This window comes from Temnothorax nylanderi, unplaced genomic scaffold (genome assembly GCF_030848795.1).
Source record: "Temnothorax nylanderi isolate EJ_2023f unplaced genomic scaffold, tnyl_v1.0 TNYL_tig1132_pilon, whole genome shotgun sequence".
In the NCBI taxonomy this organism is placed as follows: domain Eukaryota; kingdom Metazoa; phylum Arthropoda; class Insecta; order Hymenoptera; family Formicidae; genus Temnothorax; species Temnothorax nylanderi.
The window spans coordinates 10408-36702 of record NW_027250194.1 but is presented as its reverse complement, the minus strand read 5'-3'; the positions used below and the strand labels follow the sequence as shown (position 1 = coordinate 36702).

General features: G+C 39.8%; 4 protein-coding genes across 4 annotated transcripts; 3 read left to right on the top strand and 1 right to left on the bottom strand.

Annotated features, from left to right (window-relative positions):
- Positions 1-641: 641 nt before the first annotated feature.
- LOC139786737 (uncharacterized) lies at positions 642-2567 on the top strand. Its single transcript, XM_071725860.1, has 3 exons — positions 642-2137; positions 2227-2413; positions 2541-2567. The coding sequence occupies exons 1-3, from the start codon at positions 642-644 to the stop codon at positions 2565-2567; spliced, it is 1710 nt and encodes a 569-aa protein (XP_071581961.1).
- A 3136-nt stretch (positions 2568-5703) lies between these two features.
- Positions 5704-6642, top strand: LOC139786736 (uncharacterized). Its single transcript, XM_071725859.1, has 2 exons — positions 5704-6083; positions 6494-6642. The coding sequence occupies exons 1-2, from the start codon at positions 5885-5887 to the stop codon at positions 6640-6642; spliced, it is 348 nt and encodes a 115-aa protein (XP_071581960.1). The 5' UTR covers positions 5704-5884.
- Positions 6643-10658: 4016 nt separating this feature from the next.
- LOC139786735 (uncharacterized) lies at positions 10659-11125 on the top strand. The gene is made up of 2 exons (XM_071725858.1): positions 10659-10919; positions 10970-11125. The coding sequence occupies exons 1-2, from the start codon at positions 10659-10661 to the stop codon at positions 11123-11125; spliced, it is 417 nt and encodes a 138-aa protein (XP_071581959.1).
- Positions 11126-20298: 9173 nt separating this feature from the next.
- On the bottom strand, positions 20299-23483 carry LOC139786738 (uncharacterized). The gene is made up of 5 exons (XM_071725861.1): positions 21627-23483; positions 21352-21558; positions 21080-21254; positions 20523-20969; positions 20299-20439 (listed from the first exon to the last, which is right to left on the bottom strand). Exons 1-5 carry the CDS (start codon positions 21837-21839, stop codon positions 20324-20326), a joined length of 1158 nt encoding a protein of 385 aa, XP_071581962.1. The 5' UTR covers positions 21840-23483; the 3' UTR covers positions 20299-20323.
- Between the last annotated feature and the right edge of the window lie 2812 nt (positions 23484-26295).

The following is a 26295-nucleotide window of genomic DNA, read 5'->3' as shown; positions in this document are numbered from 1 at the left end:
ATTGTCCGCCATTTTGAGTGCGTGTGTGCGAGAACGAAGACGTCGTTCGAGAACTTTCGTGCAGCGCGACATATCTGCAGAGCTTTTCCGGTGATAAGTCACGGGTCGGTAATATCGGAAGCACCTTGGCCAGAGGAGTGAGAGATCGGTAACTCTGCGGTGTGAGACAGTTGTTGTGACAGCTGATACTTTAGGTTACGTTGACGGTGTTCGATCTTTATGAGTACGCGATTGACAATTACGGTGGTTACGAAGTAATTTACGGAAAATAGAAACGGTATTTGCCAAATACGATGGAGGCAGCGAGTCGGTTTATGACGTCTCAACTTAAAGAAAAACTGAGAGAACGTAACCTGTAGACTGCAGGAGTGAAGGCCTGACTTAATAAAACGGTTGATGGAAGCGGATCCTGACGGGAATTGGATGAGCGTGGATGACCTTACGGGTGAAGAAGAAGAACGAAGAGATGCTCAACTTCAACTGGAACGTGACAGAGCGGAATTGTTACGTCAAGAGTTGGGAGTTATGAGACGAGAACGAGACGTAGCACAACTGGAAACGGAGTTAGCTCGACGAGAGCTCGAGTTGGCAATCGCAGCAAATCCAGAGAATCGAGGATATCTCCAGCAACCAAGGCAATGATGGCGAGGCGAATGAGTGACGTACAGCAAGCGGAGGCACCAGCGCCGCCACAACTGCGTGCGGATGTCAAAGGTATAGGAGATTTGCTTGGCGAATTCGATGGAACAAATCGCTATTTTGAAGATTGGGAGAAGCAAGTCCGATTGGTTAAGAGGCTTTTTTCGGTCGACGACGCTATTATGAAGATAATTATCAGCTCCAAACTTAAGGGAAAAGCGGATCGATGGTTTCGCTCAAAATCGGAGTATACAGAGATGACGTTGGATGCATTGCTTTCGGCGATGAAAGACGGATTCGACCAAAGACCAAGTAAAGTGGATCGTCTTAAGAAGTTCGAATCGAGAGTGTGGCAGCCGAATGAATCGTTCAATAATTACTATCACGAAAAACTTATTTTGGGTAATTTAGTGCCAATTGAAGAAGATGACTTACTGGACTACTTAACGGAAGGAATACCTGATCAAACGTTACGGAATCAGGCGCGCATGCAAAACTTTGAATCAGTGAAAGATTTCCTGAACGGGTTCCGCAAAATATCCCTTTCGCATCGTGTTAAAAAGGACTTGCCACAAGGGGAGAAATCAAGTGCAGACAAGTCGGTAGAAAAGACGAAATCTGAAGTCAAGGTACAGAAGACAGCCGGGAAAGAAGAGATCAGTGAACGATTTATGAAATGTTACAATTGTAACAAATTAGGGCACATTTCGAAAGACTGTCCAAAACCGAAGAGAGAACCTGGATCTTGCTACAATTGTGGCAATACGAAGCACTTGGCGAAGAATTGTCCGAGTAAGAAATCGAAGGAAGCGAAGGAGAAGTCACCGGTCGCCAACGTGTACGAAAACCCGGAGGAAGAAACCAATGTCGAGCATAGAAAGATTGTGACATATGAGATAAAAGACTCTAGTTTACGGCGAGTATTGTGCTTGGATACGCTTCTCGATACAGGTAGCCCAATTAGTTTTGTTAAGGAACGGTTTATAGATAAACAAGGACTTCTTCCATTAGATGCATCAAATCGCGAATACTGCGGGTGTAAAAAGGTGCCATTAGAGTTTTTAGGTCAAGTTTATATGACGGTTTCTATTGATGATATTGCTAAAGAGAATATTAGAATTTATGTTGCGCCAGAAGATACGTCAGTGACACCAGCTTTGTTAGGTAGAGATGTACTGCATAAATTCGGTATTAAATTAACGTTGCCGATGGACGGAAATGCTTGGCGAGAAAATAATATTAATGCCATCGAAGTCTTAGATGATTCGGTTGATGAGTTACAGATAAACCCTGAAATACCTTACGAAACGAAAGTGGAGCTAAAACAAATTTTTTGGGAATTATACGTAGAATATCCGAGGCCTTCTGAGCCAAAAATAAAAGATAAGTTGAAATTACGATCGAATAATCCGCAGCCGTTTTATTGTACTCCGCGCAGACTTTCTTATGATAGAATAGAAAAACTTAGGGTGATTCTAAATGAGTTATTAGAGAAAGGGTATATACGACATAGTGACTCTGAATTCACATCGCCTATAGTTTTAGTACAGAAAAAAACGGACAATTGTGTATGTGTGTGGATTACAGATTCCTTAATAAAGTTTTAGCGCGAGATAATTTCCCTCTTCCTCTCATCGAGGATCAATTAGTAATCGCGAGGAATAAGAAATACTTTACAGTACTGGATCTGAAATACGGCTTCCACCATATTCCGGTTGAGGAAGAATCAATTAAATACACGTCATTTGTTACTCCATTAGGTCAGTTCGAATGGGTAAGAATGCCTTTTGGGTTAAAAACGGGACCACCGAAGTTCCAGCGCTTTATATATAGAATTTCATCAGTACTTAGTCAGTGTTATTGCTTATGTATAGCAATCTACATGGACGATATGTTAATAGCGACTGAGACTATTGAACAGCACTTAGAGATCCTGAGAAAAGTATTTAAGATTTTTTCAGAAAACCTGTTGGAGTTACGAATCGACAAATGCTATTTTCTTCAGACTGAAATAGAATACCTGGGGTATATGATTTCGGAGCGGGGTGTAAAGCCAACGCGGAGGGGTATTGAGGCCGTCGAGAAGTTTCCGATTCCTACAAGTATACGGGACGTTCGTAGTTTTATTGGACTTTGTTCCTATTTCAGAAAATTTATAGAACACTTTGCGTCTATTGCCAAACCCCTTCATGATCTGACGAAAGCAAACACGACGTTTCAATTCGGAGAAAAAGAGTTTGACGCATTTAATATTCTTAATAGGGCTCTCAAATTTTACGGTTAAACGGTTAACCGATTAATCGGTTAACAACGGTTACGACGGTTTAAAACCGGTTTTGCGGTTTTTACGGGTACGGTTATCCGTCTCATACGGTTTTTAATATAATTTCACATTGGTCACAATTTTAAAACCATTTCAAATAGCCACCACAATATTTTGCAGCGAAGAGATACCAACATTGTCTAGCGTAAGGCCCATTATTAATAGTATTATAACGAAGCATATGCTTATTTTGCCAAGTGATAGTCAAAACGTAAGACAATTCAAAATCACAGCCTGTTCGTCACTGAAATCAAGGTTTGAACTTGAAGTCGATTTTGTTATTGATGCTGATGAAGGACCGAAACCCATTTCAGCTGCGCAAATTTCTAGTTTTCTAGATCCTAGGTATAAATCTTTAGATGTTGAAATAATGAGGCGGGATATTATCGAGCACGTCAAAAGTTTAATTCACGATGATGAACCTATGGATGTTGATTCTAACGAAATAACCAAAGAAACGGCATTAGATTTTTTATTCCAGTCAAATTCCATTAACAATGCACAATCTCAGTTTGATTTGTATGTATCTGAATCACAAATTGGACACAATTTGGATTCATTGCTATGGTGGAGAACTCATTGTGATAAGTTTCCAGTAATTTTCAAACTAGCTAGGAAATACTTAAGCATACCAGCTACATCAGCTGCATCAGAGAGGACATTTTCGACAGCTGGCAACATTGTTACGTGTAAGAGAAGTTGCTTATCACCGGAAAATGTTAACTTGCTAACTTTTATATATCAAAATAAAAAGTTACCCAGAGATGACGGCGTGGACGTGGTAGAAATTCATCTCCTTTGGAGTGCTTTATTTTCGTGAGTTTCCCTTGCCTCTCACGCTTCGGGGTGCTTTATTTTCGTGAGTTCCCCTGGCCTTTCACGCTTCGGGGTGCTTTATTTTCGTGAGTTCCCCTGGAAAACAAGCCATTTGACGACTATCGAAAGGAGTGGAGAACGTTCCTTCCGCATATGTATTTCTTGCAAATCTTACCATACGTTATATTTCACGAGTTTCACGAATACGTTAAACGTTATAGCACAAGTACAGAGCGAATAATAAAGAAATATAACGCAACGCAAAATAGGTTGTCAACATGTCACAAAAGACAGAATTCTCCATTGGAGAGAGTTCTTATTTCTGCCGCGACGGTACGTCGCCACCGTCAATGCAGAATTCTCGGCTTAGGGACCAGGAGCCTTAATAACAAGAAGTGTTATGAAAAAGAGCTTGAGGAAATGCTGGATGGACTAAAAGTAATTTGGGTAACGCTAAGAGTAGAATTTCAATTAACACGGTTTGTCTGTTGTTTTTTAACAAATTAGCTACAAATTCGTGATCAGCGACCCAAAAAACCTTCCAGTAAGAGTTTTCAGATCATTTACTGGAATTTTCGTCCGTTTCTCATATTTGCATCCGCAATATTGGATCCGCCATTTTGAATTTCACAATTTTACGTTCAGATTCGTAATCAGCGACCCCAAAATTTCCCAAATACTGAGTTTCACATGAATTTAGTTACTTTTCACCGTTTTATCTGCCCATGTTGGATCTGAAATTTTGAATTTATCCCTTTAAGCAGCCATAACTATGACGCCATGTTGAATTGCGCATATATGCCACACGCCTTTCGAAAGCTCTTTTCAAGACAAACTTTTTCCGCCCTTGGTAATTAAAATCCGTCCATACCAATTTTGGACAGATGGGGGGTAAAAGTGACGTGGATCGTCCCATATATATATATATATATATATATATATATTAGGGTGGCAATATATATATATATTTTTTTTGGGTCAAAAATTTAATTTTAAGTCTCACCCCTTAAATTCGTTCTACGAACTCTCAAATAAAGACCCTTAAAGAGCAGGCGCTGTAACTTAATATTTAGAGGTCGCTTAAAGCCTCTAAACATTAAATTTTTTTCGAAAAAGTGGTAAAAAACTGCATTTTTCACTAATTTTCACTGCTAAATCTCTTTTAGTTACCTTATTAAAGTACCTGGCCATCAAGTTTGAGGTACAACACATGAAACAAAAATGTAAATATATGTAATTAATGCAATCTTTGGCATAAGATTGTCTATAGCAAATATAAAATGATTTTATGAATTTAACCATTTTTTAACCATCCGCGGCTTATAATTTTGTTTTGTAAGTAAATATATCAAACGCCACTTTAGAAAAACATTCTATCATCTTCAAACTAAAGCCTCTCTAAAGTTATATGCTGTAGCTTAAAAATTAATGGTCGTTAATTGCTTCAAAATATTGCTATTTTATTAAATAGTGCACTTAATGTAATTTTCTACATTGAATCCTTTTATTATTTTGGAAAATAAATTATATTATCAATATATCATTTAAATTAAGTCTACGTTTCCCGCAGGAAGTTTTAGTGCATCGCATTTATCAGATTTCATATAGTTTACGCTATAGGTGATTGTTTTAGTGAATTTTGTATGTACAGTCGACTACTAAAAAAAAAGGTTGCAACACATGAAATTGGCCGCGTATTGGACCTTATTAGGAGCCATTATCCAAGGAAGAAGAAGAGGTCCAATACGCGGCCAATTTCATGTGTTGCAACCTTTTTTTTTAGTAGCCGACTGTACATACAAAATTCATTAAAATTAGCAAGCTCGTGCGAGCATCAGTAGTGCGCGTGATCGGTGACTCAATCGTCTCTTTCGGTCGTTTCTGTATGTGTCGAGAGCGGCGGCCGCAGGGGGAAGTGATCCGCGCAGTTCCTTGAGCCAAGCGGTCTCGTTCTACAGATATCATTATAATGATATATCGTTATCGGTCTTTATTCTCCATTATTGGCATTAGTTATTGTGTACGCGATCGTGACTCGAACGTACGTCCCACATATATACTTGATCCTGTATCAAATCAAATTAATAAATTTTTTCTGTATACAATATGTTAAAGTACAACATTTGTAAGATATCTATAGGCGATTTTCGCATTGTACCAATTGGTTGGTTTTCGGAAAATAACGAAAAATTTAAATGGCCTTCATACGAAAATATAAATGAGGTTAATGCAGCAATTTATAACGTGCAGGAGCCAGAAAGTGACTGGGATGAAATAAACGTTGATAAAATTTTAATGTCAAAGGGTAAGTATATATAACAATTCTAATTTGATTGTTTATACCGTAAAAATCGGGGTCTTTTTGGCCACTGCAATGTCTCCGAGCCACTTTTACTTCTCTGTTTAGCTCGCAGTGATTTAACAAAAGTAAATTGTTACTAGCCCTTTAGGGGCCTGTGTACATAATTATGTACATTCACTTTGAGCTCTTCCCAAATTTCCTCTGTTGGTAAAATGGTCATTCCGTCGGTATAGTATTATCGATCCATCCTAGATAGAGCTATATACGACGTCGTAAGTCGAAAAAAACTTAAAAAACTAAAAAAACTTAAAAAAACTAAAAAACTAAAAAAACTTTTATCGGGGACGTCTTTTAAGACTATCTTATAAATTATAACATTATACTCCAACGGGATCGATGTGTGGCCCCTAAAGGGCTAGTGAAAATACACAATAAATTAAAAAAAAGTAAAAAAGTCAAAAGAGTTTCTCATGATACATTGCTATTAAAACCAGCAAACTTTCAGTCTGTTTTGAAATGTACTAAAACTACAAATAAATCTTTAGGTGAGATAATTTCATAAACATTTTATCGTAATGCGTTCAATAATTTTAAAATAAGCACTTTAAAATTTTTTGCTTTAGAATTGGCTGCTTTAATTGAAATGTTGCTAAAATATTGAAATATTCGGAAATGGTGCAGAAATATTTCACTAACATTTTATTTGTAACTGTGGCAGCCGTCGTCAGCCACCAGGAAGTCGCGGAGAGTACGGTACATGGTACGACGCGATGACAGTGTTACGTACGGAAATTTTATACTAAAATTTCGGACGACACGTTAAAAATTTTGAACGCTTAGACGACGCACGTTAGCTCGGAATTCCGAGCGAACGCTCAGGTCAATGTAAATGTTTAGTTTATCCTACGGTTATCGGACGCCCGTTGACAAGCTGAGACCCAGATGGGGCCCAAAACTACGCTTCTAGAAGCTTCTAGAAAACCTTCCCACTTAAGACGAGTAGGAAGTAGTGAGAATCTCGCGCGGGGGGTTCTGGCCATTTCGGGTATAAAAAGGGCGGAAAACGCCGCGGAGCGACACACAGTTTTTGGGCTTCGGCCCTAGTACTTCAATTTCGACGCACATCGTTTTTGGCTTCGGCTTAGTTAGTTCCTTAGTTTTAGACTCCGACTCTGTTACTCGACTTAAATCATTTTTCTAACTCTTATTCAATTCCTGACAGTCACTTTCGACATTCGACTGTACGTTCAAGTCCGAGCATTCGCGCTCGATTCTGGAACTTAATCCCTGTACTTTTATACTTTAAGACCGCGCTTCACGCACAACTCAGTTTGTACTAAGATCTTAAGAATAAAGGTAAGATAAGTTTGAAAAAGAGAATAAGCTTGAGATCTGGAATCTCATCTCGCATTAAAATTCTTAATCAATCACTTCTGAGATTCGACTCGTAGTTTTCGCTGACAAAGAGCGTGGCGATCTGTCCTGGGCGCTGACGAAGAGTGTGGCGAACTGGTACTTTCGCTGCCGAAAGGCGTGGCGATTACGGGGTTGATTCTTAAAAATCGCAACAATCGTTATTAATTCCCGAAAGTGAATTTGGCCTTTACGCTGACGAAAAGTGTGGCAAATTGGCTTTGAGCGCTGACGAAGAGTATGGCGAGCTTAAAATTCATTTTCGAGAACGCGGGCTGGATGACAAAAAAGGGAGGTAGACGAGTTCAAATCAAACGAATTAAGTTCTAGATCAAACAAGCTGTTACTTCTAATCGAGATCCTCTCTCCCCCTCCTCCAGGAATTGCAACGACTAGAAAACGCACCTCCATTTAAACCTATTCCTGTCGACTTCGACATTGATTATCCTAATTACAATCAGATAGACGAAAGTGATCCTCGTTACGAAACTTATAAACTCAGATATCTTTTCGGTCCCGAATAATAATAATAATAATAATAATAATAATAATAATAATAATAATAACCCTCACACGACTTGTCCAAATCCCTGGTAAATTGCTTAAATGCATTGACCAAAAAACGGACGAACAACAGACAGTACGTGACAACAGGTTAAAACGATTGATACATTCTGTCAAGCCGCAGTTACTCCGATTTGTTTGACAGGACTTCGTGTTTCCTAGCAACCGAGTTTTGCAAAAAGTCACCCATAGATAGATGTCGAAACTCGTATTTCAGATTCAACCACGATGTGAATATAAAGGCGACCGAATTCGAAGAATTTCGGCGATTCGGCGAATTGTCCTTGCGTTACATATAAAGGATCAATACGCCTCGTCTTTTTGATAACAAAAATCCTCCTCGTCTCGACGAGGAAGGAATCACCAAGAGGCGCAAGACTCGCCCTCTTCCTCTTGACCAGATCTTCGCTGTCAAGAGGAAAAAGGTTGCGCCAGCCGCAGCCCCAGGCGCTAGTCGCCCCGAGGTAGGCGATCAGACGTCCCCTCCAGGCGCTAGCCGCCCAGCTTCCGGCGCAGGACGCTTGGCTCACGGCTCCAAGCCATCGTTTGCCGGCGCAAGGCGCCCTGCTCCCGGCGCCGTTCGCCCAGACTCCGGCACTCCGCTGACTCCAGGCGCAAGCCGCTCCTCGTCGACTCTCGGCGCAAGTCGCTCGACCTTTCGGTCCTTGCCGTCTCTCAGCGCCAGTCGCTCTCCGACTCCTGGCGCCAGTCGCTCTTCGCCAATCCTCGGCGCAAGCCGCCCAACTCACGTGGCATCCACACCGCCGAGAAGGAAACGACCCTTCGAAGTAGGGACGTCGACGTCGGATTCCGGAGGGACTACTCCACCAAACCCGTGGGTTCTTCCTCCACTCATCTCTCCGCTTCCGCTGTCTCCTATTAGGAGAACCATCAAGGGTACACAGACGAATCTGGTGGAGAGACAGGATTCTTCGACGCAGACGAGTCAAGCGGAGGATCGTGCAACATCGACGCAGACGGAGCCGGAGGTTACAAGAAGAGAGGTTGCAACGCAGACTAAACCGCGAGGAGGCCGAGGACGACGCAGAAGATTTAATTGTTCAGCAAAAAAGAATTAAAATGTTATTGAGTATTGCGACGAAAAATAGGACCGTTTGGACGAGATATGTCGAAATGTGTCGAGAACAATAGATCGCGGAAAACTGTCGATAGATCGCGGCGTTTATGACTCCTCACCTGTAGGCCCGCGTTTCCGTAGTATCGCGCAATCATCTATCTATCTCACGTAAGCACTCACTGCCTTTTCAAGCGTGTCTCGAGTAAGGTCGTACTTCCGCTCTTGCAAGTTCCACGTGTTATATTCTACAGCGCGCTCGCTGTCTCTTTTCTTTGTTCGTTCTCTCTTAACGAGAGTTGTAATTGTAATAAAGCACGATATCAATCCATACCTAGGAGTGCCGTGATTTAGCAATAAACTTATCCAACAAAAGGTTATGAACCTAGGAGTGCCAGATACACGAAATAATTATTCGGACACTGAGCGAGAAGACGAAGAGACCGTAGACGAATCAGGGATTGGCCTCGACAGTACTGTGACTCGCCAAACTCAGCCCATTGAACACTCTGTAGCACATCTTCATACAGGTGACCCAGTGCAGGAGGAGGTGAACACCGAGATGCCGGAGACGAAGTCATTCCACATTCATCTTTTCAACGGTGAGAATTATCAGCTGTGGAAGCGTCAGATGGAGATCTACATGGCAGAGAACAAGTTGAGACCATATATTCTCGGGATTCTAGCGCGTCCAGTGAATGCAGCAGACCAGGCTGCATGGGATGAAAAGGACGTCGAAGCGCAAGCTTTTCTTATGAGAGGCTTAGAGCTTGAGCAATTAAAGTACCTCAGTGACTGTAATACGGCGGCCAAAATATGGGCGCGGCTGCAGGCGGTCCATGCCGAGAAAAGCGACCAGTCTGTTCAGACTCTGTTGGAGCAGTTCATTAATTGCAAAATGGATGAAAACGTCAAGGTAGCCGACCACGTGGCGCAGATCGTTTCTTTAGCTCAAAGACTCAAGGATATGAATATGGAACAAAAGGAATTAGTTGTCATATCAAAAATTCTAAGCAGCTTGCCCTCCAACTATGATAATGTTTGTACGGCGTGGTACGCTGTGCCAAGGGCAGAACAAACCGTGGAGAAGTTAACGGATCATCTCGTAAATGAAGAATCGCTGCTGAATATGATAACTCAAGAGACAGCTGATGAAGCCTTTTATTCCAGAGGAAAATTAAGGAAGAACGCTAACACGACTAACGCTCAACAAAATGACAACAAAAAGAAAGGCAAGTGTAACTTTTGCCTCAAGCCAGATCATTGGGCGCGAGACTGTTTCAAGAAAAAACAGCCAAGTCAAGGGCAGAGTCAGAATCAAAACAAACGAGGGCATTCCTTTGTGGCGGAAGGAAACAAATCAAGCCGGGCTTCTACTTCAAAACAAGGTCATGAGCAATGCGAGAAATCCGAGATATTCATAGTTGAGGAAAACATGCTTGAGTGCGCAGGAGGACGACATCAGGTTTTCGGACTCTGGAGCCACTGAGCACATTCTGACATTCAGAAGAAACTGGTTTCAAACCATGGAGCTGTTCGAAGGAAATAGCTATCCCGTACGAGTTGGAAGCGGACACGTACTGTATGCAGCTGGAAGAGGTGACGTCATTGTCAGAGTGCCTGGACCCAGTGGGAGCAGTGTCACGCATACTCTTGAAGGAGTACTGTACATTCCGGGGATTCAAAAGAACCTTCTGTCCGTCAATAAATCGACGAAGAAGGGAATGACGGTCGTATTTGAACATGGTGGAAAAACAGTCAAATATTTGAAGAATAATCGCTTATTGGTAAGTGGATCGATATATAGCAAAGGGGTCTCTATGCTTTAAACTTTCAGACGGTGGTACCTCATGAAGCAAATCAGGCAGCTAAAGCAAATGTGACTGATTGTTCCCTGATAAAATGGCACGAGAGGATGGGTCATCCCAACTTTAAGACTTTACGACAGATGATTAATAAATCTACGGTATTGGACCTTAAGGGGATCCTATAGTGGCAGTAGTTACCGACATTTGCAGTTTAGTGGAATTCTTTGAATTGGCTTTACAGAATTGCAAGTTTTTGGTCTAGAATTAAAGTACACACAAAAATCTATTTCCCGATACACGATTTCATATCAGAAACGAAAATTTTGGGCACATACAGCTGTCACCTGACAACAATATTTGCTTAAACAAAAATACTGCAGTTTATATATACAAAATGATACCCAAGGGAAGTAGCGACAACATTTACAAACAATTTCGTGTAAATAAAACTAAGATTGAATGCCTAGAAAAAAAGATTTGTACTAACGCAGCTTTATTGATGCAAAGGCACATGCAGATTGACAGAATGAGCTGTATTGAGGGTAAAAGTAGTTGCCGGATCTTGTAAGAGATGGCGCTGCAATCGCTGACAAGAACAGACATATCGTACAGACAAGGATAGATATCTCTCATTCTGTCAACCTGCATGTGCCTTTGCATAAAGCTGCCTTAGTAAAAATCTTTTTTTCTAGGCATTCAATCTTAGTTTTATTTACACGAAATTGTTTGTAAATGTTGTCGCTACTTCCCTTGTGTATCATTTTGCACACACTGCAGTATTTTTGTTCAAGCAAATAGTGTTATCAGGGCCGCGTTCCGTAACGTGCATATGCGCGCATTTATCTATAGTATACGTAACGTTTACTATGTTCATGCGCGCATTATGCGAGAAACGGAACGCACCCTAGGTGACAGCTGTATGTGCGCAAATCTTTCTTTCTCTTCCATATGTATATGTAATTTACATGCACGCACCCATTCATTTCTCTCTCTCTCTCTCTCTCTCTCTCTCTCTCTCTCTCTCTCTCTCTCTCTCTCTCTCTCTCTCTCTCTCTCTCTCTCTCTCTCTCTCTTTCTCTCTCCATGTGCATACTCTCTGCATATGCCTTTGCGTAAAGCTGCGTTAGTGAAAATCTTTTTTTCTAGGCATTCAATCTTAGTTTTATTTACACGAAATTGTTCGTAAATGTTGTCGCTACTTCCCTTGTGTATCATTTTGTACATATAAACTGCAGTATTTTTGTTTAAGCAAATATTGTCTTCAGGTTATAGTTGTATGTGCCCAAATTTTTAATTTTGTTTTGTTTCTGATATAAAATTGTGTATCGGGAAATAGATTTTCGTACGTACTTCTCTGTACAAAAATTTTGCAATTCTGTAAAGCCAATTCAAAGATTCCTTCTAATTAAAAATGTCGGTAATTACTGCTACTATATTACTGCTAGTAAACAAAATTTGTCGAAAAGGTAGTCACTGGGAAGAAAGGTTGTACTATAACGTGGCCTACACTAGCAGTAAATTCTCCTAAATAAGAAAAAACAGCGACTCAGGGCCGTCTTTATACATATATATCTACGATGTGTAAAGACTGCCCCGTCATGTAATCGCTGTTTTTGAGAATTTACTTTCACGCGTATAAATATATTTTAAAATTATCTAAAATTGAAAACACAGCTTTATTTTATAATTAATTTCTCATTATCATTGCAATAATCATTATTTTCATATATCAGCAGATATTTTGTGTACGTATTAATAAATATGAAAAAACACAGGTCAAAGATATAAATATTAATAAAACAATTTGTTAATTTATATTTCATAGTATTGCTATATAATATTAACAATGTTAATTATACATTAATACTGCATTATATATAAAAAGAGATTATACTTATACGTAATACGTTCAATATTTTGTGCATATATAAAATACACTCCCACGAAGACCGAAACGTTCAAAACGCAAGAAGTTATCTGGCACTTAGTGCATATTGAACACAAAGTGAAATAAAGCAGTTAGTTTTGTGATCTGCTACGTTCCTTTCTTTGTAACAAGTTGCTGTTTTCAACGCTTCAGAATAGCTCTAAAAGTATAAAAAATAAAAATACTTCACTTATAGATATTTTGATAAAATAATAGAGAAATACAGAATAGAGTCGGGTAATATGGAATACTAAACGATATCAGACTTATAAGTTTCGCAAAACAAACAGCAGTGGAATTATTAGCTGCTGAACATACTGGCAGTGTAACACAAAGTCTCGTTGTAGTTAGTGATAAGATAGTATTAGTGAGATATTTATCCATTGTTCATTGTAATATAAAATAATGTTAAACTTAATTGTTTTAATTGTTTCTGTATAATTAGAAAGAATTACGTTTAGTATTATATTATTAACGCTTATACTAATGTTTTATTATATAATAAAGTATCTGTATACACAGAGAAAAAAGAGAGGAAAAAAAGAGAAAAAGATTAACTTGAAATGGTACATATCCATATTTTCTGACATCTCTCCTTCATATACAAGCATATATATGTTATTCCGTCTCATTCAAGCGTGATTAAAATTGACGAGTGGACTGTCAAAGATGCGATCGCCCTCTTTCTTGATCTCACATATGGATACGCCCGAAGCATCCAAACACCGGAGCACGTCAATAAACTGAGCATAACGGACTTTATTTATATAAATATTAATCGGATCGACTCTCAAAATATGGATCGGAGATGTCGTTGATATTGACACATTTCAGTGACTCAATAATTGCTACTAGAGGGGCTGTCGAAGCCACAAAGTCGACCAATGCGGATGCCAGCGTAAAATGGATGACCAGTCGCTAAAGCGCGGGAGAAAGAGGCAAGGGAGAGAGTTCTCTCCCTCTCCTCCCTCTCTCTCTCTCTCTCTCTCTCTCTCTCTCTCTCTCTCTCTCTCTCTCTCTCTCTCTCTCTCTCTCTCTCTCTCTCTCTCTCTCTCTCTCTCTCTCTCTCTCCTCTCTCTCTCTCTATCTCAGAGCATACTATAAGGACGCGCAACTTTACATGTAGGGGTGGTACACTTCCGCCACATATGGCGTATGTTCTGCCGGGAGTGTCGGGTATTCCGGCGATGTGTACGCTGGCAGCGTGTACGCTGACGGAGTGTACCCTGGCTAGTCCAGTCGCTAGGTCGATTGAGTATAATATTCGAGGTTGATGGCTTAAGTTGATGTTTTTTTATGTTTTTTGGGTCGTAGAACAAGAATCTGTAAATAGTTTTTTCGTAAGTCGATGCAATAAAAAGTTATTAACAATTTATTTGTTTAAATTGCCCTAGCGATCAAACTATACATCCTATAAAAAAATGAACTGGAGAAAATTTGTTTCTCTTTTCACGACGAACAAAATGGCGTTTTAATTTTTCCAAAATCTTGATTATTGACGGAAATATGTCAATTTTTAGGTAATTACTGCCTACGCGTCGCGGCGTACCCTAGGCGTGCGCGATCGCGCTCAATTGTACCGCATGAGTTTTGCTCCTTTAATTTTAATTTAATTTATTTTTTTTTGCTCCTTTTATTTTTTAAGTCCGAATTTGTTTAAAGTTTATTTATTTTTATTATTTGGGATAACACTAAATTTAAAACTGAATTCGATAATGAATCGCTTATTCACAAAGCAACTGAGTTAGGAAAAAATTTACATATAGGCTGATTTTTTTACACTGAATGTTTATTGCTTAGATAATTTTTTATTAGTTCAAGGGGTTTTGACATTCATTTGTCGCTTGACATGAACAAAAAGATATACACGGCTGATCAGTAGAGAAGCAACCGCAAGTTGTACGAGCGCACTTCTTGCATGTGCACCCTGGAGTCAATTCATTCACAGGTGGAAATAGGCAGGCAACTGATTTAGGGTGTAAACCACCGTTTTCTTCATAAAAACCGAATTTACATGGATCAAGATTTTCTCGGTTCTCTTCAAGACAAGTAATTTGGTTGTACGTAACATAAAAGACACGCAGAATGTGGAGATGAATGGAATTACTTGTAGGTGGCAACTCAGAAATCGAAAAATTTTTGCTGTGGTAATACGCCCAAAGACGTAATTCATCAAAAGTTTTCGATGGGTTATTTTTGTAGCAAACTTGCACAAGATACTCTTCTGCTTTTTTGACGGATTCCAATATTTCCTTTTCTGTTGTTCCTAAAACAGAATAAAAAATTTGCATACGTCTAAAATTTATCGTATAAAATATGAATAAAAAACTTTTAATTACCACAAGCGAATTTCCTCAGATAAGTCGTTGGATTACTGTTTATTGCAAAACGTTTGCCTTTTCCTATCTTGCTCGTATAATCAGAGCCAGTTAGGTGGTGCAAAGCAGGAAGTGTGCTGCAAAATTCAAAGCCTTTGAGAGCCGCAATCGAGTGAATTGGTGCATATTTTCTTGTTGCTCCTGCTCCTAAAGTCATCACTAATTGCTATAAAATAAAACAAAAATAGAATCTGAACAAATAATAATAATAAAAAAATAACTTAATTACCTTCAAGCCACTGTTCTGATAGTTGTGATAAAAATAAAGAGCCAGTACAGCAATGTCGGTGTCAGAGGACAGTATTAGCACGTTTGTTTGATTTTCTTTTAAAGCATGTGCAATATGCAACATGATGCGAACATCAGCTTCCTCAATGGTGGCATTTTGTAACATTAAAAGAGTTGAAGATAATCGAGAACCATTAGATTCACAATGCTGCTGATCAGTAGCACTACATATCAATTCAACACCATGCCAAATTTCTTGTCCTTTTTCGAGAATAAAGGACCGAATATATTTTTGGAGAAGTACCTTGTTATTTGTGTAAGACCAAAATTTTTTCTCTTGGACAGGCATTGGTGTATCTGATACAATTTCGTGCAAAGCTATTCCTTCACAAGCACCTCTTCGTAAACGCTCTCCTTCTTTTGGTGATAATTCAAAGTAAGAATCAAATATAAAATCAATTCTTTGTGCCGTTCTGCCCGTAATTGACGCAATTAAATTGCAGAAAGCATTTGCAAAGTCTTGAAAGGTATGCAAGTCTTTCCATCGGATTTTGCGACAATGTAACATTACATCGACCATTACAGAGAACTCGTGTAAATTTTGAGGTCTTTCCATTGATTCTTATTTATCCAGTACTTTCAGCAATTCATCAATTAATATTGACTTAGATTTTTCTTTACGAAGACTCCCGTCATGATTAAAAACATAACTACATTCCCCTAGCTCGTATGATAGCAGATGTTCCATGTTAAAACCACGTTCTTTTGCCAAATCAATGAATCGTTGGGATGCTTTATTATCTTTTATCACTGCTTTGGTAGTTTTCTTTGGTATTTCTTTGGCATGATTATTAAATGATGGAAGTTTCGCCTTAGGTATGGGAGCCGAAATAGGAGTCGACTTTTCCTCGAATCTCTCTGAACAAAATTTTTTGTATAGTTCACAGCCTTTATTAAATACGTTAAGGATATCTTTGGTGCTTTTTGACAAAACGAGCTCTTGCGTTATCAGATTTCTCAGGGGCTGAGACCCAGGAGCAAAAGGATTACAGTGCTTTTGAAAATATTTGATAAATTTATCAACAAACTCTTCGGTTTGGTTTACGCTTCCAGGCGACAATTCATGATGCACCTGTAGCTCATAGTTATCACTGTGAATGCCAGTGATACGACGGTATAAATTTGTGATTGCAAGCATCTTATGATAAACGAGATCCCATGCAGCGACGAATTCTTTTCTCCGCGTCGATCCAATGATACCTGACGAACTACGTTGTGATCGATTAATAGTCTGTTCCAGTGCTTGGTCAGTCGCAACAGATGTAAATGATGAATCTGACTGTTTAACAGTAAATCGTCCAGATAAAAATTCATTATATACATCAGGATGTGTTTGAGGCAGCAGTAACATATCATTAAGATATACAGAACACCATCGAGCATAGTTTGTACGATCAAAAATGTGAAAAAGCGACTGGACTTTTCTCACTGTGTCGACATGCAGATTCCAATCACCGCAGCGATCAGCTCGAACTAAGTCTTGCATTAGCTGGATTAGTTTTTCTACATTACTCCAGTACTTGAACATCTCTGATTCCTCACTTCTTGCTTCAATAAACTCTGAAAAATTGTTGACAAAAGATCCTATTTTATTTTTCAAGTCGTCAAAAAGAACTCGAGTTTCAGAAAATTCATACTCCTTCCATGTGTCCTGGATTACGGTTATTGATAGAATCTCATCATCATATGAGCGATTGTGACTTTGGTTCAAAAATGCGTCGAGCTGAAGTCGACGTATCACCTCTCCAAGCATAATAAATGCTTTCATTGATCGGGCATAATTTGATCCTGCCATTACCTGCTCGGCAGTATTTACTCCATAGGCTTTAGTTTCGACGAAAACATTTTCAGCACCACTTTCTTTTAGATATTTTCCTATACAAGCCAATAGAACTTTAATTAAATGAAAGTTTCCAAGCATTAAAACAAGATTAGGAAACTCTCTTGGTCGCAACAACTGAATTTGTTTAGCAATGTGATAAACACCTTCGTCACAAAAAACTGGTAACGATTGTTGATTTAACTGCGCCAGAACATTATTAAAATTTCCCAAACTTGTATAAACTGTCGCAAATTCAGTAACAGGGTGGGGAAAAATTGGTAGAAACCCCACTACTTGTTTTGGACGTGGATCGTGAACTAAAATTGAATTGTAAGCTGACCAGCCAGGTATTGCTTGAAATTCATTTTTATCCAGCACGTGATCCATAGTTTCCGTCACTTTCATTCGGCATAACGACCAGATAAGATCATCGGATCTTATTTTATTATATTCATCCGGCTCAGTCAAATGTGCCGATATTGGTGCATTTACCGGTATAAAAATGGCTGTTCCAGCTTTTGGTTTTTGAAATTCCTTCTGCTGTTGGCATGGGAGTTCAGCTTCTAGTTTGCGACTGTTTCGATCAATGTTCATTTAAGAGATTTTTGGCTTCAACGGCACCACCAAAGATTTGTTTTGAAACAGCACGGAGACGGTATCATGTGCACCATGTAGTCCAGAATTTGTCACTTCTTCGTGATCAAAGTTGTCAAAAGCTGCCGTAGTAAATTTGTTTATGTCAAAGTGAGCTGGAATAGGTACATTAGATGCACTTTTTTCTACTGTAAATAACGCCAATTGAGTGCGATGCCGCTGAACTTGATCATATGAAATACTCATGCCTGTTCGATTCAAGGTTTTAACTAGAGAACGACTTTTAGTCATTGAGTGTACAGATAGCCCAGTCATGGCATGCAAGGGTGTTTCTTTTAACCCATTGTGTAAAATATAATAAATAGTTTGAAATAAACTTTTAATTTTTACAATTTTTTTTTCGACAATTTTTTGTCGCTCATCGATTGGTTTTCATTCTCGTCAATCTCTAAATCATCAGACGTATCTGAAATTAAAAAATCGTCTACTGCAAATTTGAATAACCCAGAAAAAAGGTTTAACATCTCATCAGGAATTGTCATATCGTTCCATGATCGCTCTAATTCCTTGTTATCACAAAATTTATCTTCCATACCAAAGTCGACTTTTAATAATATATCTCGTAGCTTTTTACCGCATTCTGTGTAAATATTTCGCATGAAATAAAATGGCGCAAGATCTTCGATAGTAATACTTGCGTGGAAGAAAAATGTTGGTTTAGATTTGTCGGTGGGAGTACAAAACCGGATTTGATTTCCGAATTTTGTTAAGAGATGTTTTTTTACATCTGCATTGGTCACAGAAAATTCAGGCCCCATCCGCTGATTGATTTGATCTCGAACTTCACTAAGTGTGACAGCTTCTTTAGATTCTAAACGAATATTGAGGTCGTTGTAGTTAAGAACATTTTCAATACATGCTTCTGGCCTCACAGGGGCATTCGTGAGTTCTACATCCGAGTCGTCAGAATTTTCGCATTGGGCCTGTATTGTATTTTGATGTGTACGTTTATATTGCTTTTCGTAATTTTGCATGCACGGGCTATCATGATAATAAATACCAGTAGTAAGGATATCTTTTACTGCGGACAAATGAGAAATACGGCCAAATACTTCATCACGCAGTTGGCATGAGATGTGAAAAAGATTTTCGGCTTTTATTTCGTTTTGTAATCGACACTTTTTTCGGGACTGACCCACGCGATCTTTGCCACAAATAATACACAAAGAGTCTTGACCAAGTGTATCAAGACGAGTTGTATGCGAGTTTGTACTGGTAATTGGTTTTCGACGCTTAAGGTCTTTTTTTAACATTTTCACACAAAAATACAGAACAAAATATTAACCTATACTACGATCAGCAGCCATACGCGAGGTATACTGGACTTCCACGCGCGTAGGCGTGTTTTTGCAAGTTCAGAGTTTCAATTGTTTTAACGATACAATTGAGCGCGAGCGCGCACGCCTAGGCTACGCCGCGACGCGGAGGCAGTAATTACCTAAAAAATTGACATATTTCCGTCAATAATCAAGATTTTGGAAAAATTAAAACGCCATTTTGTTCGTCGTGAAAAGAGGAACAAATTTTCTCCAGTTCATTTTTTTATAGGATGTATAATTTGATCGCTAGGGCAATTTAAACAAATAAATTGTTAATAACTTTTTATTGCATCGACTTACGAAAAAACTATTTACAGATTCTTGTTCTACGACCCAAAAAACATAAAAAAACATCAACTTAAGCCATCAACCTCGAAAATTATACTCAATCGACCTAGCGACTGGACTAGGCGCCGTGTACGCTGGCGCCGTGTGCGCTGGCGCAGTGTGCGCTGGCGCCGTGTACGCTGCCTGCGTGTACGCTGCTGGCGGCATGTACGCAGGCGGCTTGTATGCAAGCGGGGTGTACGCTGGTTGCAGCGGCGGCGGTGCGTACGCTGGTTGCAGCGGCGGCGGTGCGTACGCTGGTTGCAGCGGCGGCGGTGCGTACGCTGGTTGCAGCGGCGGCGCACAGTGGTCTATTTCCCGAAAAAGGTGAACTTTATTCACAGTAACCATTAGACATATGAAATCGAGTGTTTCTTAAGTTTTCAAACATGGCAAATCCATTTTTAAGGTTTTTTTGGCTCCATACCCTAACCAAAATGTGCCACAGGGGGTCAGAACGTTGAAAATTATGAATTAGCTCATTTCAACTTCAATTACATAAACAAATGGGTTTTTCGAGTCGCTGAATCCAATTTTGAGGTTGTTATGGCGCTAACCCTGTACCAAAAAGTGCCACAGGGGTCATGACTTAAAAAACTATATGTTATTAGCAAGTATGTCAATTACAATTATATTGAAAATCTGGTTTTTATGGTACATTTATTTATTTATTTGACATTTCTTTCATCATTATCATTATCTTCTTCTTCTTGCTCCTCCTCCTCTTCCTCCTCTTCGTAATCGCAATCGTCATCATCATCTTCTCCTTCTTGTTGAGCCCGATCTGTAATATAATAATGAGTTTATTATTGTCCTTGTAATCGTAAGTGCGAGGTCAAATATACATAGATGTACAGTAACAACTACCTTCAGCCTGATTTTCTTCTATGAGTAATAGATTGTTTATCTCTGGATCTATTTGTGACTTATTTTCTTTTGGCAAGTTTTTATAAGATATTGTGCTTAAAAGCGGATCGGAACTCAGAAGGAGTCTATTAAATAGGTCCGCATTTGTATTTTCTCGGGAGCTCTTCCTTGTAAAATACTCCCGAAAAAATTTAAATTCTTTATTTTTCGATTCGGCTGCCTCTTCACTCAGCTGTCCAATCGGCACCATAAAGTTTTGAATAACAGCAGGTCCGTGAATCAAAATCTTGTGGACGGATGCAGGCATGTAGTACCAATTGTATAACTTTACGTACGTTTCTGCAGTATCCAGGCAATATACTTCGAAAGTTTTTACGTTTATTGGCAATCCAGCACTCATGGCTTTAAGAATAACGCCGAAACGCCTAATCAGATTTTCATCGATACCTAAAAATATAATGTACAAAATAATAAACTGAGTTATTATGTTCCAACCATATTACAGATTATGAGATCATATTTAAAATAATTAACTGTACTTTAGTTATGATATTTACCAGATATTTCGGCAGACAATTTAGGATTTTTAAAAAAACGTCTGGCGGTATTTCCATCGTTGCTGGTGCCGAAGCCTGGCTTTGGTATGTCGACGAGGAGCCCCATCTTCTCTCGGAATGCGTCCTGCAATTTTTTCTTTCTTTCATTCACTAAAGGCTTTATTGTTTTTGATACCTGCAAAAATAATCATAAATATAGCTTTAGAATGCACTGCACAACTAGTATGTTGCTACCAACTACAATAAATTATTGTACCAACCACTCGACTTACCTTCCAAGTTTTTACATCAAGGCGGTACGCAATATGAAGCAGGCATTCGAAAAATCTAATATGTGCATGTAGTACCGATAAACCAAATCGGAATTTTGCGGTGTTAACAGATCGACTCCGAAGAGACAGAATAAAATTCATCTCTTTAGGCGTGGCACCACATATGTAGCAACACATTGCGGATGAATTACTTAAAGCATTGCATACCTAAAATACACAATTATGTTAATAAGTCAGTGTTTTATCTTCGTAATCTATATATTTATCTACCATACCTTTCCATCTACCATGGTTAAATGCATAGAAAAATTGATTTGACCGATTTTTGATTCATATGGCTTCAACTGGTCAATTTGTTGATTGAGGTACGCTTCTTCCGCCTTCGAAACTTCATCTGTTTCGTGCAACCACTGTACTCTTATCGGCCTACAAAATCGGGTTGAAGAAGGTCTAGGATTTTTCCATATAGCAGTGTTCGAGCTATCCATCAGCTGTATCGGTACAATGGAAGTGATAAAAACGCTCTCAAAAGAAATATTCTTCGATGTCCGCTGCTTGTATTGCGAGTGCCCACTACTCCCATCGAATCCTAATTTGCAGGTCAACGTGAGGCCTTCTTTAACTTCTGATAATGGTGGCAAACTGTCAACGATACTTTCACAGGTTTTGTCTACCAAATCCTGCAATGGTACCTGTTGAAAATGTTAAATATAAGTCTTAAATTTGTAATCAAGTGTAGGTAAAAAATATACGTTCGTACTTCAAAATCAAACATACTTCGCATTTGCTCTCCGTAATAGATACATTCGTGGGATATAAAGAATTTTTTGCAGCCAGAATACTATTGTAACTCGGGTATAAGTCATGGCCATGTTCCCGCGCAGTACGCCGCAAAGTCAAATACTGTTTTTTTGTTAAGTTTTCACTTATTATTAACGAAATTGCCCTCTGGGGTGACATGGCAGTACATGGCTTCGATGCCGATGACTTCTTCCATTTTTCCAGTATCTGTTTCCCTTTGCTTCGGGTTGGTGTTGTCGCTTCAGTTAACAATTGGGCAGACGCATAGTGTCCTTCTTCTCTCAATTTCATCGTTGTTGAAAATACCAACATATCAGTTGAGGTCGCATCTCTCAGAGCTTTCGATTTCCGTCTTTTCACCGGTGTAGTACATAAGTCAAAGCTTACTTCAGGACGACCGTTTTTTTCTAGAAGATTGCAATTATTGTAGTAAATAGCAGTTGATCTTTTTATGTACGAATATCCGTTTTTTTACGAATAGAAAAGAATGTACATCCAGCCATAATTAAAGTTATCTGGTATAAACAACTTACTTATATTATCAGCTTCTAAAGTTGACGAACCAGGCAAACAACGAAGAACAATATCGGGAAACTCCAATTCTACATGCAACCATTTTGCTAACTTCTTTTCAAACACATCTCGCCTACGATTAACTTCTTTCCACTTTTTGAAGTAAGGCGAGAAGAAATTCTCTCTTACATATGTAACCAATGCAGCTCCAGCTTTCTTATCACCATTTGTATTGAATAATGTATGTAAATAGTCCAATACACAATTTTTTTTCACAGTTTCTATACCATCACTTTTTTCATATTTCACATTCATCATTAGATTATGCAGCATTTGCCGCGTCACTTTATAATTGGCCATGTTATAGATATTAACCCTCCGTTAATATCTATAACCTGACAATATAGGGCGTCCGAGATAAAACAATATCTGCGCGCAACTTGAGAACCGACAATCGCGCCTGTCTGGCGCCCCACAAGTGACAAACGTGTAGTTTTGTCTGTTACTCATTGCCGAAAAAGAAAGATAGAGCAATGTTTGTGTCGACTTGTGTCACTTGTTTGGAAAACGCACCATATCAACAAATGCCGAGCAAGTCAAATCTCGTACGGACATCAAAGACCCACGCTTACTATTGACGTATACCTTTTCTTAAGTAAAATTTGGCTAATTATTTACGATAAATGTTGTTTTTGGTAAAAAAAAAACAACGTCTCCTTAAAAGATTTTGACGAAAATATTATTGAACACGCGGACTACACTAAACGCGTAAAACGTTGTATTTATTGGAAGATCGCTGAACTTATAAAGGAGTTCACGAGTACATCCGCACCTATCCGCAGCTAAATTAAGTATAGATTGTTAGTTTTAGCCTTACTGAATACAACTAGACCTTTTGCATAAAATCCTGGAACGTCCTTCCAAACATAATAGGGACGACAACTTTAGAAAACGAATGCCTACGCTACTTGCAGCGTGAACGCGATGAAAAGTGGAAGGGGTGAATAATTAATGTTTTTTATTGTCGAAAAACGCTGTACTACTCAATGGTATTCTGATCTTTATATTCTTTTTTAAAAAATAATGTTAAAAGACAAATACAAATTTTGGCTATTTTCAGTTTCTGTAATCTTTTCCTTAAAGTTATGCAACCCAGTTAGTACCTCAAATCACAAAGGTTATATAGGACATTATTACCCTCAAGTTTAAACTTCATACGTGCAAGTCCCAATTTTGAATAAAGTTCACCTTTTTCGGGAAATAGACCACTGTGCGGCGGTGCGTACGCTGGTTGCGGCGGTGTATACGCTAATTGCAGCAGTGTATACGCTAGTTGCGGCGGTGCATACGTTGGTTGAGGCGGTGGCGGTGGCGGTGGCGGTGCATACGCTACTAGCGGCGGTGGTGTGTAGACTGCAGGTGCGCGCGACAGGTACGCCGACGGAGTATAGACTGGCTGCGCATCGTACCTCGCCATGTTTCGCTCTCTCCGCTCTTTCTTCTGGACCGCCCGACGCACCGCTTGATTCAAATACTGAAAAATATAATTTTAGAGTAATATTTCATTTGTCGTAAAACAAATTTTTTAAGCTTAGCTACAAAGTAAAAAATTTCTACATAACAGGCTCGAGAACTTTTCTATCTTACAATTAATCAACATGCTTGAAAAATTTGTCGTACGACAAATGAAATAGTCGTTTCATTTGTATTTATATATATAAATACAAATGTACGCGTACGTGCATGCGTACATGTGCGTATATTTTATATTTATATGTATAAGGGTATGCGTGAGCAAACGAACGAACCTGTGAACAAATCTAAGAACAAATGGACGAACATGCAAATAAATGACTGGATAAACGGGCGATCGAACGGGCAACCAAGCGCGTGGATAACTCGGCGAATAAACGGAAAGACAGGCGACCGGATGAACAGACAATCGAACGGGCAAACGGGCGCGCGGATAACTCGGCGAATGAACAGAAAGACAGGCGACCGGATGAACGGGCGATCGAACGGGCAAACGGGCGCGCGGATAACGGCGAATAAACGGATAGACAAGCGACCGGATGAACGGGCGATCGAACGGGCAAACGGGCGCGCGGATAACTCGGCGAATGAACGGAAAGACAGGCGACCGGATGAACGGACGATCGAACGGGCAAACGGGCGCGCGGATAACTCGGCGAATGAACAGAAAGACAGGCGACCGGATGAACGGGCGATCAAACGGACAAACGGGCGCGCGGACAACCCGGCGAACGAATACCACTTACATCCTGTTCACACGAGGCATTTTTGCCGCGCGATTGCTGCCGACGTTTGCACGAATCGCGCTATTGCAAGGCGAGGTGCGACAACGCGTGCATACGCACGTATGCGAAGCGGACGAGTGTCTACGATACGCATATCCTTTGTGTATAGAGGTTACATTGACATGTAGACTGTGCGTGTGTCTTGCGTTTTGCGAATTGCGGCCTATGTAGACCGGGCTTCATGCGAACATTGACGCGTGGCGGAAATCGTGCAACATTCGCGCGGCAAAAACGCCTCGTGTGAACAGGCTCTTACCTTGCGTAATGCAACCGTTGACGTTGATAGCATTCCCGCCGAGGTTGACGCTGACGGAATCACCGCCGCTGTCGGCATTCCTACCGCTGTTGACGCTGGCGGGATCATCGCCGTCGCTGTCGGCATCCCTACCGCTGTTGACGCTGGCGAGATCATCGCCGTCGCTATCCCTGCCGACGTTGTCGCCGACGGCACTCCTGCCGATGTTGACGCTGGCGGGATCATCGCCGTCGCTGTCGGCATCCCTACCGCTGTTGACGCTGGCGGGATCATCGCCGTCGCTGTCGGCATCCCTGCCGACGTTGTCGCCGACGGCATTCCTGCCGATGTTGTTGCCGATGGGTTCGTCGCCGTCGCCGTCGGCACGTTTACTGATATTGACGGCGACGGCGATGATACCGTTGCCGTCGCATCAGCACCTTCGCTTTTTGCTATAAAAAAAAGAAAATTATTACTTTTAATATTATGTAAATGTATGTATATATGTATATCTTACATTTTATATAAGAAATACGACTTATATTGTACATACGCTTACCTTTCCGAGTATATGGTCGGCGCGACATGATCGCGAATCTTGCGAGGCGCGAGGCGCGATTTTCCGTCGCTGCTGGTCGCTGCACAACTGAGCTCGACTAGTGCACACATGGAAGGAGCCATGTACGTGTGCGCTCGAAGCGCTCACGTACACGGCTCCTTCCATGTGTGGGCTACCTTCGCTACGTGTTTGGAAAAAAACAGCGTCTTGAAACTCGAAACTGAAACGACGAAGCGAGGCCTACCGGCATACCCAGTCGGTTGAAAACAAATAAATATCTTGTAGACGGAAATGTTTTACTTATAGAAAATTACAAACACGATGGATGTTTCACTTTCTTCCTGATTAGTGATTCACATACACATCACATACACAAGAAATACTTTTTACGTAACGATTTGCGTTATTAGAGGCAAACATATTCGATACGTTTGCGAGAAAAAAAAGGCTTTGTACCTTATATTACCACTTTCAATTTTATTATGTAATACATTATCTTTTCACTTCTTCTTATTCTT